The sequence below is a fragment of the Ambystoma mexicanum genome, chromosome 6p (genome assembly GCF_040938575.1).
Source record: "Ambystoma mexicanum isolate Mex_15411 chromosome 6p, UKY_AmexF1_1, whole genome shotgun sequence".
NCBI classification, from domain to species: domain Eukaryota; kingdom Metazoa; phylum Chordata; class Amphibia; order Caudata; family Ambystomatidae; genus Ambystoma; species Ambystoma mexicanum.
The window spans coordinates 1,341,006,694-1,341,020,047 of NC_090935.1; the positions used below are offsets into that span (position 1 = coordinate 1,341,006,694).

A 13,354-nucleotide genomic window follows, 5' to 3' on the forward strand; every position below is an offset into this window, starting at 1 on the left:
CGCCTCGCTCCACCTTTGCCGTCTAATGCGGACGCCATGCTTGCAGCCATCAACCAAAAGCTTTGGTGGGAAATGGCCAACTTCCTTCCGGAACTTCCAGTACACAGTCTAGCACACTTCAAGGCGGGGCAGGCCGAAGCAAAGATGCTGGCTAAAGACATCATGGAGTCCACAGCGGCACATATTGACACCTCAGGCCGTGCCATCTCCATAGCCACGGACATAAGGAGGACTTCCTGCGGACGCCCAGGAGTGCATAGCGACCTCTTTCATTCCACCACCTATGAGGAACTTGATAAGAAGAACAGTTCCCAGACTGAAAAATCGTTATCTATCCTCAGGAAGTCCACGCCCATCCACATCCAGCGTTCCGAAAATGGGCATGTCTTCGACTGGTTCTGAGGCTTCCAGGAACCAAGGTCCAGGCAGCCGGACATGTCTCCAAGTCAGCACCGCCTCACACAGCACAAGGCGGTCAATACGGGCTTCTTTCAGTACACTGCCTCAGCCACAGCCCTGCAGGGAAAGAAGTCATGACATTCCCCTGCGGGTCCACGTGTCTCTAGTGGGGGGCAGATGTGTCTTTCACGCACAGTATTGGCGCGCCTGGTTCATCTTCCACGGGATTCTATCAGTAGTGTCCTCGAGATACCGCATACCGATTCCTCCCCTTCACTCCCACCGATTGGGACGACAACTCTGCTGGCGGAAATTCAATCACTCGTAGAGAGCCAGGCAGTGGAAGAAGTCCCAGCCTACCAGCGGATATGGACTTCGACTCCAGAATTTTTGCCATACACTGGAAGAACCAGGCAGGCCTGAGAGTTGTGTTGGACCTTTCCCTCCCTCTTCGGAATTTCAGGATAGTTACCCCAGTGCTTGCTGCGGGGACATTGTACAAGGGAGACCGATGTGCTCCCTGTATCTGAAGGACGCATACCTACACGTCCTGATTTGGCAGCCTCATCGGTCCTTCCTGAGGTTCAGTATCATGGGCTTCCATTTCCAATGCAAGGTTCTACCCTTTAGCTTCAATTCAGCCCCCAGGGTCTTTACCGGGCTTATGAATGCAGTGGCAGCCCTTCTCAGGGCCAAAGGTCACCATGTCTACCCATACCTAGGGGACTAGCTCATCAGGGCACGATCCCCAGAGGCCGTTTATCACACTTCCTCCGCCCTTATGAATACGCTACACAAATCGGGATTTTCCATCAATGTCAAGGAGTCAGAGCTGCAGCCGAGGCAGTCTGGCGTTCCTCGGCCTCATCTGGGACACGAGCGCCGAGAAATGTTTTCCCTCAGAGGACAAGATCACAGCCATCAAGAGGGCCACATGTCATTTTCTCAGCAGAGCAGCAACCTCAGCATGGTGGTACCAGCACCTCTTGGGTAGCATGGCGGCACGTCTACTGGCAGTGCCTTTCACGAGGCTCAAAATGAGATGATTACAGCTGCACTTCACAGCCTCATGGAGTTAGGAGCAGGGCTCCCAGGCGGAACAAGTCAGCATTCCTTCCTTTCTCCACCAGGACCTTGTCAGGTGGAGCACAGACTGCAACTTGTGGATAGGCAGACCCTTGCGGCAAGCAGCACCACAGCTTATCATCATCACAGATTCTTCCTTGGAGGGCGAGAGCGGGAGGTACCCTGGACAACGAAAGCGTCCATGGAGTTTGGACTATTAAGGAGCAGGAAGCTCATACCAATTGGCTAGAGCTGAAGGTGATCTGGCTCGCTCTCAAAGCCTTCCTGCCACTTATCAGTGGCAAGATGATCCTCATTCAAACTGACAATTCCACCATCATGTATTACATCAATAAGCAGGGTGGCACCAAGACTCCTCCTTTATGCACCCTGGCAGTCAGCATTTGGGAGTGGGCTCTGCGGAACAACATACACTTGATGGCGATCCACGGGGGGGGGGGGTCAAACCTGGAGGCTGACACTCAGCAGGTTGGGTGCGGACAATTATGAATGTCAATGGAACAATCGGGTCCTTCAAGGGATCTTCAACAGATGGGGGCACCCCCAGGTGCATCTCTTTGCCACCTGGTACAACAGGAAGTGCCCTCAGTTCGCGTCCTGGCAGGGACATGGCCTAGGCTCCCTGGGTGATGTGATACAGTTACAGTGGAACAGCATGAACGCATATGCATTTCCTCCCACTTCCATGGTACACAGGGTGACCTGCAAGATAAGAGAGTCCTGAAAACTCAGTATGATTCTGATAGCTCTGTGGTGGCCGGCGAGACCATGGTTCTCGGAGCTGCTCAGCCTGTCTGACTAGCCTCTCATTCACCTTCCATTGGGCTCAGTTCATCTACTATCTCAGCAGATGGGCAGGGTCATCCACCCCGCCCCGCAGAAGTTAGCCCTTGCAGCGTGGTTCCTGAACAGGTTTCATTGAAGCACATGCGGCTTTCACAGGCTAACTTAGACATCATACAGGGTGCTAGGAGCGATGCTGCTAGGAGCCAGTACAAAAGCATGTGGTCTAGGTTTTGTCACTGGGCTGAGTATAAGGAGGTTGATCCGCTTACTTGCACGTTGGACGACATGCTATCCTTCTCTGCGCACCTCGTGCACTCGGGGGTGCAAATAGACACCTTCCACACCTATCTGGCGGCCATCGGAGCCTACCGGAACTCGGAGGAGGATGTTTTCTCTTCCTCCAAGCCGGTGGTTAAAAGACATTTGGCAGGCCTCACCATGCTCTACCCACCTATCAAGAAGCCACATCCCAACGGGACCTCAACATAGTGCTGGGAACCTTGGCGCATAAACCCTTTGAGCCAATGGCGTCCGTGGCCATCAGGCTGGTCACCATTACCATTAAGACAGCCCGCTTGGTGGGTCTTAGTTCTGCATGCCGGGTCAATGAAATCCAAGCTCTTGTGGCTTCCGAGCCTTACACTACCTTTCATAGGGACAAGGTGGTCCTTAGAACGCATCCCGCGTTCCTCCCCAAAGTAGTCTCTTCGTTACATCTAAATGAGGAGCTAATGCAACCCACTTTTTTCGCTGACCCTAAGGACGATGCTCAGAGGATCCTGCATTGCCTGAATGTTAGGCGCTGTCTAAAATTCTACCTTGATAGAACCACGAGCTTCCGCAAATCTGAGGCTCTTTGTTACCTTTGGGGGGGGGGCATCAAAGCCGGGATATCGGGCTTCTAAGGCCTCCATAGCAAGGTGGATGGTTTCAGCCATTAATGAGGCCTATGAGGGGCATCACAAGCCACTTCTGGCACACATGCATGCCCACACTATCGCAGCCAAGGCCACGGCAGTCGCTTTCCAAGGGCACGTTCCATGGCAGATCATCAGTAGGGCGGCTATGTGGGCCTCTCCTTCGGCCTTCTCCAAGCACTACTGTCTGGATGCAGGCTCTAGGTCAGACACAGCTTTCGGACAGGCAGTATTAAGGAACTTGTTTCTCAAGGAGGGTCACCTCTCCACCCTGGGGCTACATTCAGAGAGTAATCTCCCATACAGTATGTAGGAAACGGGACGGGGTGTAGGAGTAATTATAAGTTACTCACCGTAGTGACTAACGTACTCCTAGTCCATAGTGCCCTTTCCTCCATACGTCCCACCATGCCCCCCCCTAATAAAACTGGTGTCATTAGGCAATGGTAATATTGTTGGCGTGTCAATGGCGACTGAGTGGCACCGGTGGGAAAAGTCGGGAGCGCATGCTCCCACTCCCACCTCTAAATTTAAAGGGGAAGAAGACTTTTTTCTGGTGAAAAAGGTTCCATCTGCCGTCCCTAGCAAAGGAAGGCCCATACAGTATGGAGGAAAGGGGAATACGGATTAGGAGTAAGTTAGTCACTACAGTGAGTAATTTATAATGTTTTTTGAAATTAGAAGTGTTAAAAAAATCATGTAAAAAGAATGAATACTACATAATTGCAAATATACAAAAGTAATGAAGTTTAGAATTTGAAGATTTACTTTTAGATATGTAATTAGATTTACATTACTTACTTTATTTCTTTTCTAAATTAATTACTTTTTGTTCCACTGTAACAGCTGGCATGCCAAAGGAAATTAATTCTTACATACTATACTATTTTTGTTGTACTCAATTTTGTTTATACTTCAATTTGTGGACCATACACTTCATTTAAAGAAATTACAGCAGAATAAAATGTATTTTATAAATATGTATACATATTTTATGTAAAAGAAAACATTGAAAATGTCATTAATGTAATCAGTGCTATCAGTCAAGTCATGTATGATGATATGTCTGATGACATCAGTGATGTCATATATCATTTAATTAACGATGCTAACCGTGATGTAAACTCTTATCATTGTGGTCAGATGCTGCACAAGAGGGGGCGAGTAGTTATGATGGCTTTGCCTGAATTGCCTGCCGAATTTCAAGGGTTTTGTTGCGTTAAATGTTTACCTTAACTAATGTTTTTTCACTGAAAATAAGTATTATGTATATTTCAGTGTGGTGGTCGCTGCACCATAGTTGAGTATCAAGTTCCATAGGAAACCCCCTCCACTCCTTCCAGCCGGACTGGTAATTTTGGGAAAGATTAGTTTAAAAATGTTAGTTTACTAAGAAAGCAGAAAAATGCTGTTTTATGCCTACTCCCATTCATTTCCATATAGAGAAAAAGTCAAAAATCGCTGGATGGAATTAGACCAGGTACAAAACCACATGGGCACGAAGCATTGGCTTGATTCCCGGGAGGCGTCTGGGCTTATTTCGTCCACTAGTTAAAATATTTGATGGAGAAAAATATAGCTATGTTTCCTATGGTGCTTTGCAGCAGAAATGAAAAAGCTATATATTTTTTTGATATGAGAGATAAAACAGTGGGCACAGCCTGCCCGAAATACGTGTAGAGTGGCCGCGGTCGCAGGCCGTGACCACCTAGTGGGTCCAAAAGATGCACATCGGGGGAACGTGTACAGTGGACATGGACAAAGGCCATGGCTAGTGACTTGTAAAAACAAAACCCTTGAAATTCACTGAAAAAATGTTAGTTAAGTTATGTTGCACAGATTTAAAGTAACAAAACCCTTGGGAAGTCATGACCAGCTTAATGCTACGTGTTCCCGTTGCAAAGCCCATGAGCACATACATATTATAAGAAAAGGGATTAACAATGAGATACGAAATGGCATTATGGGGGACATAGCATTAAGGGGTACATCAACGGGCGCGTGCCGAGTTAAGCTGGTCACGACTTCCCACAACTGCTGAATTTCAAAGGTTTTGTTGCATAATATCTGCGCATCTTAACTAAGGTTTCTTCAGTGAATATATATTCACCGAGAGCCACAGCAAGATTGCTATCACTTACTTGGATATTCTTGTCACTGTGGCTCATGGAGAACTGATTACTAGTTTATACAGAGCCCACCAGCTCGAATATTCCACTACATGCCTCGAGTAATCACCCCACCGCCCTTAAATGGAGTATCCCCTATGGTGAGTTCATTCGCATATGCAGAAATTGTACAAAGATTGAAACCTTTGATTGCGAATGCGCTCTCATAGCTAACAGTTTTAAACAACGGGGTTACCCTAAGAAAATTGTGGAGAGAGCTTTTTTGAAAGCGAGAAGTATGGATCGCTCCCAGCTACTGTTGCAGGAAGGCACTGAACATATTACCACTGACTCTAATGAGACACGTCTTATTTTAACATTTGGAGCTAAAGCGCATAGCATACGCAAAGTTATGCAACGTCATTGGCATATTCTCAGATCTGATGAACATTTGAATACCGTCTTGGGCGACCGCATTAACATCACTCTAACTGGGATGGTGGATGCAGGGGTAATGAGAGATGCCAGGTTCAGGGGGGATTACACTTTTATGATTACCTTCTTATGAATTTATATAACTTTACAAATTATGGGTGTTTTTGCTTTTTTCTATGTGCAAGACACCCGAAGGTACTCTCACGTCTACTCCCCAGGGATCTTCTGTTCAGGTGGCCAGGTAAGGGCCATCACTTTTGGATTGCAACCCTGGGGGTGGACAAGCAAGGGAGGATCACCTGAGTGAAGGGTCCTTGGGGATTGGAGAGAGGGTTCCTGAAGGCGAGACATGGCATCCCTGCCACCCTTTCCTGATATTGACCTACCCTACCCTCCACTCCCTTAGCTTTTATGGGCTATTAACAATCTCACCCCTTCCTCTCCTATAGTTTTCTCTTAGGTGCTGAGAAGGAGGAGTGCATATTTCCTATTATAAACACCACTCTTGTACTAGAACGAAGAAGAGTGGTCTGAAGGCATGTAGCAATGAAGATCAGGCATGTCACACTAATAGGCTCAAGGAGGGTCATGCAATTGAGCATACCTCATTTCACCTACAGCCTGTTAGTAATAGAGAGTATAAAAGGTGGAACTCAGAGGCACATAGGAGGTGCAGGCGCAGAAGGAAAAGGGAACCAAGGAATTGCAGTGCTGAGGAGAGAGAAGCCCACACGTCAACGAAGAACCCGAGAGTCTTGCCAAGGTGACTGTGCAGGACTGGGATCCCCAGCGAGGAAGGGCATACAGCAGGCACTGGCAGCCAAGTACGAAGGCCGCCGTTTACTGATTGGAGCACCCACCGAACTGACAAGTTGGTTTTCCCATACGGGGTGAAGCCGCCGAACGGAGCTACAGACACCCAGTAAGTGTCAGGAGACACTAGCAACCCCGCAGCGCTCCAAGGGACCTTGCAATGGGTAATGGTCTACAGAAGTAGTGAAAACTGCATTTATTGAATACCGCACTGCATGAAAAGTGCTATTCATGTGTGCGCAACTTAGTTACATTTATTGAAAGCTGAACGGAATGAAAGGTGCTATCCTGATGAATGCAACACAGCATTACATTTCCTGAATCTGGAGCAGCAGGAAAGTTGTGGTTTGAGTGAAACCAAGTAAACAATACATTTATGAACCACTGAATGAAAAGATAGCTGGTGCTTGATTAGACTATGAAGTGCTAAAGACTGAATACACATTTTGGGACAATCAAGTATATCAAGTAACCCACTACCAGAAAAGCACTTTAAGAATAATGTGAACATGAAGAGTTGTCTTGAATATTACTGAACAACGGCTTTGCAGAAACATGGTTGCGTGGCCTGTGATGGGTGGACCTTGTGGTCGGACAACTGCACCTAGACCAGAAACTGCAAAATTTTGGAAAAGCAACAAAGAAGTGGGTGTCCTTGGTGAAGCTAACCAAAGGATGAGGCAAACAGACCCGGTATTCTCTTATGAACATGTGAACAGAGGAAGCAGGTCAACTCTTCAGTATAAATCTTGGGGAAGAGAACTCTGAGAACCAAAGAACTGGAGTGTGTTTATCTTGGGAGAAGGGAGTCCCAAGATTACAGTGTTGTATGAACTTGATTACATTTGAACTTGTGGAAGGAGAAGTCCAAGACCGGTTTTTGATGTGAACTGTGATGCCATTGAACCTACAGAAGGTAACTTCAGAAGGTGATCAAACCTCCTTCAAATGGTAAGACGATATTACATTGCCAGGCTTTTTTTTTGCAGTTTTTTTTGCCAAAACCTCTAGCTGAAAAACTCATCGGAAAATATAGGGGGTGTGTTGGTAAGGCCATATAAGGGGTAGGGGGTGTGGGGTATAGGGACTACAAAATATGGAAGCGGAGCCCCCCCCCAAATTTAAAAAAAAAAATCTGAGTTTTTGCGGCCAAACATTTTTGGCAAAAAACTCTGGGGGTGGGGGGGGGGAGCTTGACAATCTAAGAACATAGAACCCTTCAACAAAGTTACATTGGAACTGTATTGAGCTTGAGCACTTATATTTGGTTGATAACATTTCCCCACTAGATTTTGTTGTAGTTGTGAGGACAAGCATAGGTTTTGACACACAGACCTTTGGTTTGGACTTGTGGACACAGACTTTCATTAGATTTATTTAGGCAGGGAAAATCCCACCATAGCATAGGGTTAATTAGGCGTTACACCATTCTGATCATTATTAAAGCTTTGTTTAGAAATATATATCTGTTGTCTGTCATCTCTTGTTACCATGCCTGTCTCACATATATTCTTGTTTGTAATAAAACATAGTACACATGTTCTGCATGTTTTTTTGCCCATTTATGTACACAATATAAATTAAGGTTTTTCCTTGCACGTGTATGCTTACACTTGTCATTAATATTACACATTACAAGTGCACTGCTTAGTCGTGCGCTTCTTCTTGTTTGTGATATTAAATATTACACTTCACACATAATCATAATTATAGCTCTTATGTTCATCCATTGCAGTTTGTTGCACAGACAGAATGCCCTATTTTAGCTAGCCTTTGTTTGTATATGACATAAAAAATTATGAGTGGTCTTCTGGGGGTAATCAGGGACAGCGATGAGGATGAAGGATGCCAGGGGACGGGAAATGAATGACTGACAAGTATGAGGGGTGCAGTGGGGATGAGGGGTTGACTACAGTGCGGGATGCTGAAGTAAAGGACTGTGGCAAGGATCAGAGATGCCGGGGTAATCTGGGACTGTGACAAAGATGCTGGATGCAAAAGTAAAGATGGGCTGATGAGAATGGTTGTGGGGGTGATGAGGGACTGTGAGGACAACCAGGGTCGCAGGATTAATGATGGACTTTGGGGAAGGATGAGGTATGTGGGTGTAATCGGGAATTGTGACAGGGCTCTGAAATGAATGGGTGGTAGGACTTTTTAAATTTATTTATACAAACACTTGGCATGATAAACAGTGGTAATATAGCATTGGAGCATAACAGTGAAATAGTAGAAGTTGGGGGAAGTATATAGTTGAATAATTACTCAACATTTTGGAATTTCAGACAGTTAGAACACAAATAGAACCCTCTTATCCAACATTTGACAAATCAACTTGTGCACCATTGCACACAAGCTAGCAGGAACGGGAAAACAGCCACATGTTTGAGACAATTCAGGGCTGGCTTTCAGGGCTGGCTGGAGCGATATGTAAACATCCTCGTAATTCGCCCATGTCAAGTCATGCAGCCAATGCTGTATTTCTGACAGTTTAGAATACTTCCATTGTAGAAGAATAACGTTACCAGTAGAAAAGCCATACACACAAGTCTGCGCTTAATACTTCCCATTTTAGCATAACAGCCGAACATTGCCCATAATGGATCCAAAGGTACAGGCATGGCCATCATTGTAGACATCTCTGCACAGATTGCAGAGCAGTATGCATCTACCCCAGTGCAGGACCAAAACATATGAACATGATCAGCATCAGGGGATCTACATTTTGGACAGAATTTCTCAGCGCTAGCCTAAAATTTACATAGCATCACTGGCTTTTATAGTGCAGATTATTGAGAATCCTGAAATCTTTAAGATGAAATTTGGAATTTAAGGACATTCCTTGGTGAGTACTACGCCACATATCGTAATCAATAGGTGAGCCTTGAGGCATTTAGTGCATGCCCTTTGTTGTGACAGTTTAGTCTCCTGCCGAACCAGGTTATAGAATGGGGGTACTAAATGGCGGCATGGTAAACACGTGTAAATACATTTAACACGTTTATGCATTACGGGTTCTTGGGGGAAGTTTTCATCTTAACATTCAATGGCGATCTAATCTGCATTGGAACACTGTAGACATATTGGACCCTCCTCCCCTGCAGCTCTGGAAATGATGGAGATGTTCTATTCGGAAAGAGGTCCCTCAAGTGCAGGAACCCAGCATGTGACCAGGACTTCCTGATCCTTCTATGCAGGCTCGGTCTCACTTTTAGGATGCCCAAAATTGGTGCCGTCAGTCTGTACTGGTTCTGAATACCCCAAGCATTTCAATATTCTTTGTCAGGCACTAAGCATTACACCGAGGGGGTCATATCGGCATGAGTCTACGTAACCTGTCGGCCCTTTCTTCTATTTTTACGTGTCGATAGTTTACGCTGTTCTCTGGCCAATTCAGGCTTAGCCCCCTCACACCCCTCACCATGCCTCACCCCCTACCCCGTCCATGAGGAGGACGCGAGAGTGTGCCACCAACCTATGCTTGACTTAAATATGGCAGTGAAGGACTGCAAAGGGCATGCCGGCTGGATTTTCCTTTGCATCCTACAGAAAATGTTTACCCTCTAGTCTTGTTTGGTTGCTGAAAGGGATGCCAGTTGTAGGTTTTGTTCCTCTGATATTGTTTGTTTGCCCACTGGCAGTCTTTAACACTAGTGTTAATGTGTATGCAATTGCAATACTGCTATCTTTACTGCTGAATGTAGTGGTATATCATGGAGTAGGGGTAAATGTTATTTTTTTTATGAAGCGTACATTAGTAATGCTTTCTGTGTAATCTTAGGTCGTAGAAATCTGAAGTTAATTATGGAATATTTACCATATGGGAGTTTACGAGACTATCTGCAAAAACACAAAGAAAGGCTGGACTTTAAGAAACTCCTGCAATATTCATCCCAGATCTGCAAGGTACTGTGAACGTATTATTTCGATTTCTTTTGTGTATGGTATAATTTGTATCATCTCCAAACTAATCCATGAAGGGGTCTCTCCTAACCCAGAAATCAACCCCCCTGTCTGTCATCAGTGGGTGTTACTGTAGCCGGATTGCTCCAGGTTTAGAAATGATTTAGCCACTTTCATGGCATTCATAGTGACATCTCCAAATAGAGCATTCCTGAATTCTCACTGGGGTTTAAACAGTGTAACAAATGGTACCAAAGATGTTGCTTAAAATGTCATTTTTGAGCACTTAGCAAAACATTGAACAATTAATTGACCGATGTGCTCACGCATTTGCCGGTTTTTAACAGTATGGCTCTTTTTCGTTTTTTTTTAATGTTAATGTATTTTGGTGCCAATAGCAACATCACTGTTTTCTACCTCTACTGTGAGTGAAGAAGCTTCATTTTAACTTTTCCTGCCAGGCTGAGTCCTCAAATTTAGAAATGCTGGCTGCAATAATTGGAAGTAATGTTTGTCAATCCATTGTGTGTTTTGTTTTAGTGCATCATCAAAGACATGGAATGCTCTAAAATAGGGCACTTCAAAACTACAAAGCATAGTCTTTCACTGTTGCGAACTAAATAAAAGTGGCTATCACACAAGGAAATGGGCTCAATTGCGCTACATTATTCATGCTCAAAATCTGCCTTTTCTCCTAATTCTGAACAACTTTACTTTATACTGTATGGGTTTCACTGCCAAGGGGCTGGACCAGAGCCATTTGCCCAACAAATGTAACACTTCCCCATTGGATTTGAAGGCATGCAAAGGGGTGGGAATAGATATGCCCTGCTGGCTCCCGCTCCACCCATCAGTCCTCTGTTCCATGTTTGATTCCTGTGCAGTCTAGAGCATGGTGACAGCTACAGCACTTGAAAACAGGCAAGCTTGCTGGGGAGAGATTTTTTTGCAGGTTTCCCCTAATCATCTCAAGTCCTTCACCAGCAGGAAGTTTGAGGAGAAGGTAGGTATCCACTTGTTATTGGTTCATCACAGCAGGGGGATTCCTTCACCAGTTGTCCTGCTGCAGGGAGGGATCACATAGATCTAAGAACAGAGACCGTTCTGAGGGCCATATGTCTAGCACTGGGAGCCTGTCTCGAGGGGCCACCCAGCTCTGTGACGATCTATGCAGGACCTGCGGCTCTTATACGGGGTCATCACCTGACGGGCTTTCCATCTCTGAGGGGTGCTCTTTTATGCACGGATGCCGGACCTCAGTCCGAGGTCACCAAGCCTCATCAGTTTGCCTTGAGGTCTCCGGGCATGCTGGCACCGCTTTGAGGACCCCTTCATCTCTGTTTGGGAATAGAGAACTGTTTCCGTTGGGGTGAGATCCCATTGTATTTGTGCCCTCCATATAATGTTTGTAACCACCCCCTTCAGTGGCAAATATGAAGAAACTGATAAGTACCTATATGCCGACCCTCTTCCAACTCCAATATGGAAATAAACTTCCCACTCTTCAATAACTTCCCAATCCTTGTTAAACCCGCCTCAAACCAACTCTGAAACCTGTCCAGGTTTGGAATATCATCATTCACTCCTGGAACACACACAATTTGCTTGTAGACCCTGCACGGGGAACTAAACAAACAGGAGGTTCACTGTTTACTCTGTGTCTTCCAGCATTTGCTTCTTTCGCCTGGGAAGTTTGCTGTTTACTCAGCATCTTTTTTGTTGGCACCCCTATCCTTTCCAAAGTTCGCTTTAATCATATCGTCTTTTTTCTTATAAGAACATTGCCCTGTTCAAAAGAATCTCCTGATCGGGAGAGCGGTGAGCAGAGCAACACCGGGAGCCCCATCCGGTGCGCACGGCGAAACCTGAAAACGAGGACGCCGCATCGTTAAAGCCAAGCGAGCGGCGAGGGAAAACACAGACAGCCCGGGAAAGACGGCGTGTCAATTTCAAGTATGTCTGAGTCCCCGCGCCGGGTTGCGAGTAAAACCGAAAGCTTACAGGCCTGAAGCATTTCGAATTTAACATACCTTTGGCAGCTGGCCAAACAGAGCGCTTAGTGTAGACAGAAACCCTGCATTTCTCTGCCAGCGAGGCAGAATCAAAAGGTGTTATTTCAAACAAACAATTTTACAAATCGGACAGTTCCCGGGAGATTGACTTCGTTAAAGAATACTGGTAGCTAATTTTGCCAATACAGTGCAGGCTCCACATTGACCCACTGTTATTAAGCGCAACGCATGCAAAAGCGCATTGAAATTTTCTTTCGAACAAAAACAGATGTGTGTCAGACTGTCATAGAGCCAAGGCGAACTGGCGGGGGGAGCACAGGGGCGGGATTTTAGATCTTCCAAGCAGGTGTGCCTTTTTTCAAATGAGCAACAGGCACTTGAAAAACTAACGTCTTGCGGCAAAACAAATTTTAGCCATTGGACAAAGTAAAGGGCAAATTGAAAGTTAAATGCGACATCCGCCAGGCGGCAACAAACACATCAGACAACATACTTTACGGACAGGTTTGTCTGAGCATAAGCCAAATAATTGTTGGGGGAACATCTACCAGTTACCCAACACGGGCAACAACATAGTGATCCCACAAGAAACCCACAAATACAACAGCCAGTCATTTAAGAATTTTTTTTCCTTTGTGATCAAACAGGCTAAAAAGAAACATGGGTCCCAAACGAAAATCACAGGAACCCCCAACCCTGGCACAAAAGCCCAGATCACCTCACCTCCTAGCAGCCATTGAGGCAGCGGAACACTATGGTTGGGCATGGGTCAGGAAAAACGTGTGTGGCCTACCAAAGGAAGGGACACCCATATCACCCAGCCAAGATGACGACACAACACCATCAAAGAGAAGGAAGCTATCGGAAGGCGCAAGAAAAGGTAACAGAAAACTGG

General features: G+C 45.7%; 1 protein-coding gene across 4 annotated transcripts in view; it reads left to right on the forward strand.

The window, feature by feature from the left end:
• The window catches only part of JAK2 (Janus kinase 2), a 1,999,562-nt gene that overhangs the window by 1,651,082 nt on the left and 335,126 nt on the right, over positions 1–13,354 (forward strand). For all 4 annotated transcript variants that reach the window (XM_069626008.1, XM_069626007.1, XM_069626009.1 and 1 more), the window contains one exon: positions 10,326–10,450. In XM_069626008.1, the coding sequence (XP_069482109.1) occupies positions 10,326–10,450 (125 nt within the window). The remainder of the gene's footprint in view (positions 1–10,325; positions 10,451–13,354) is intronic.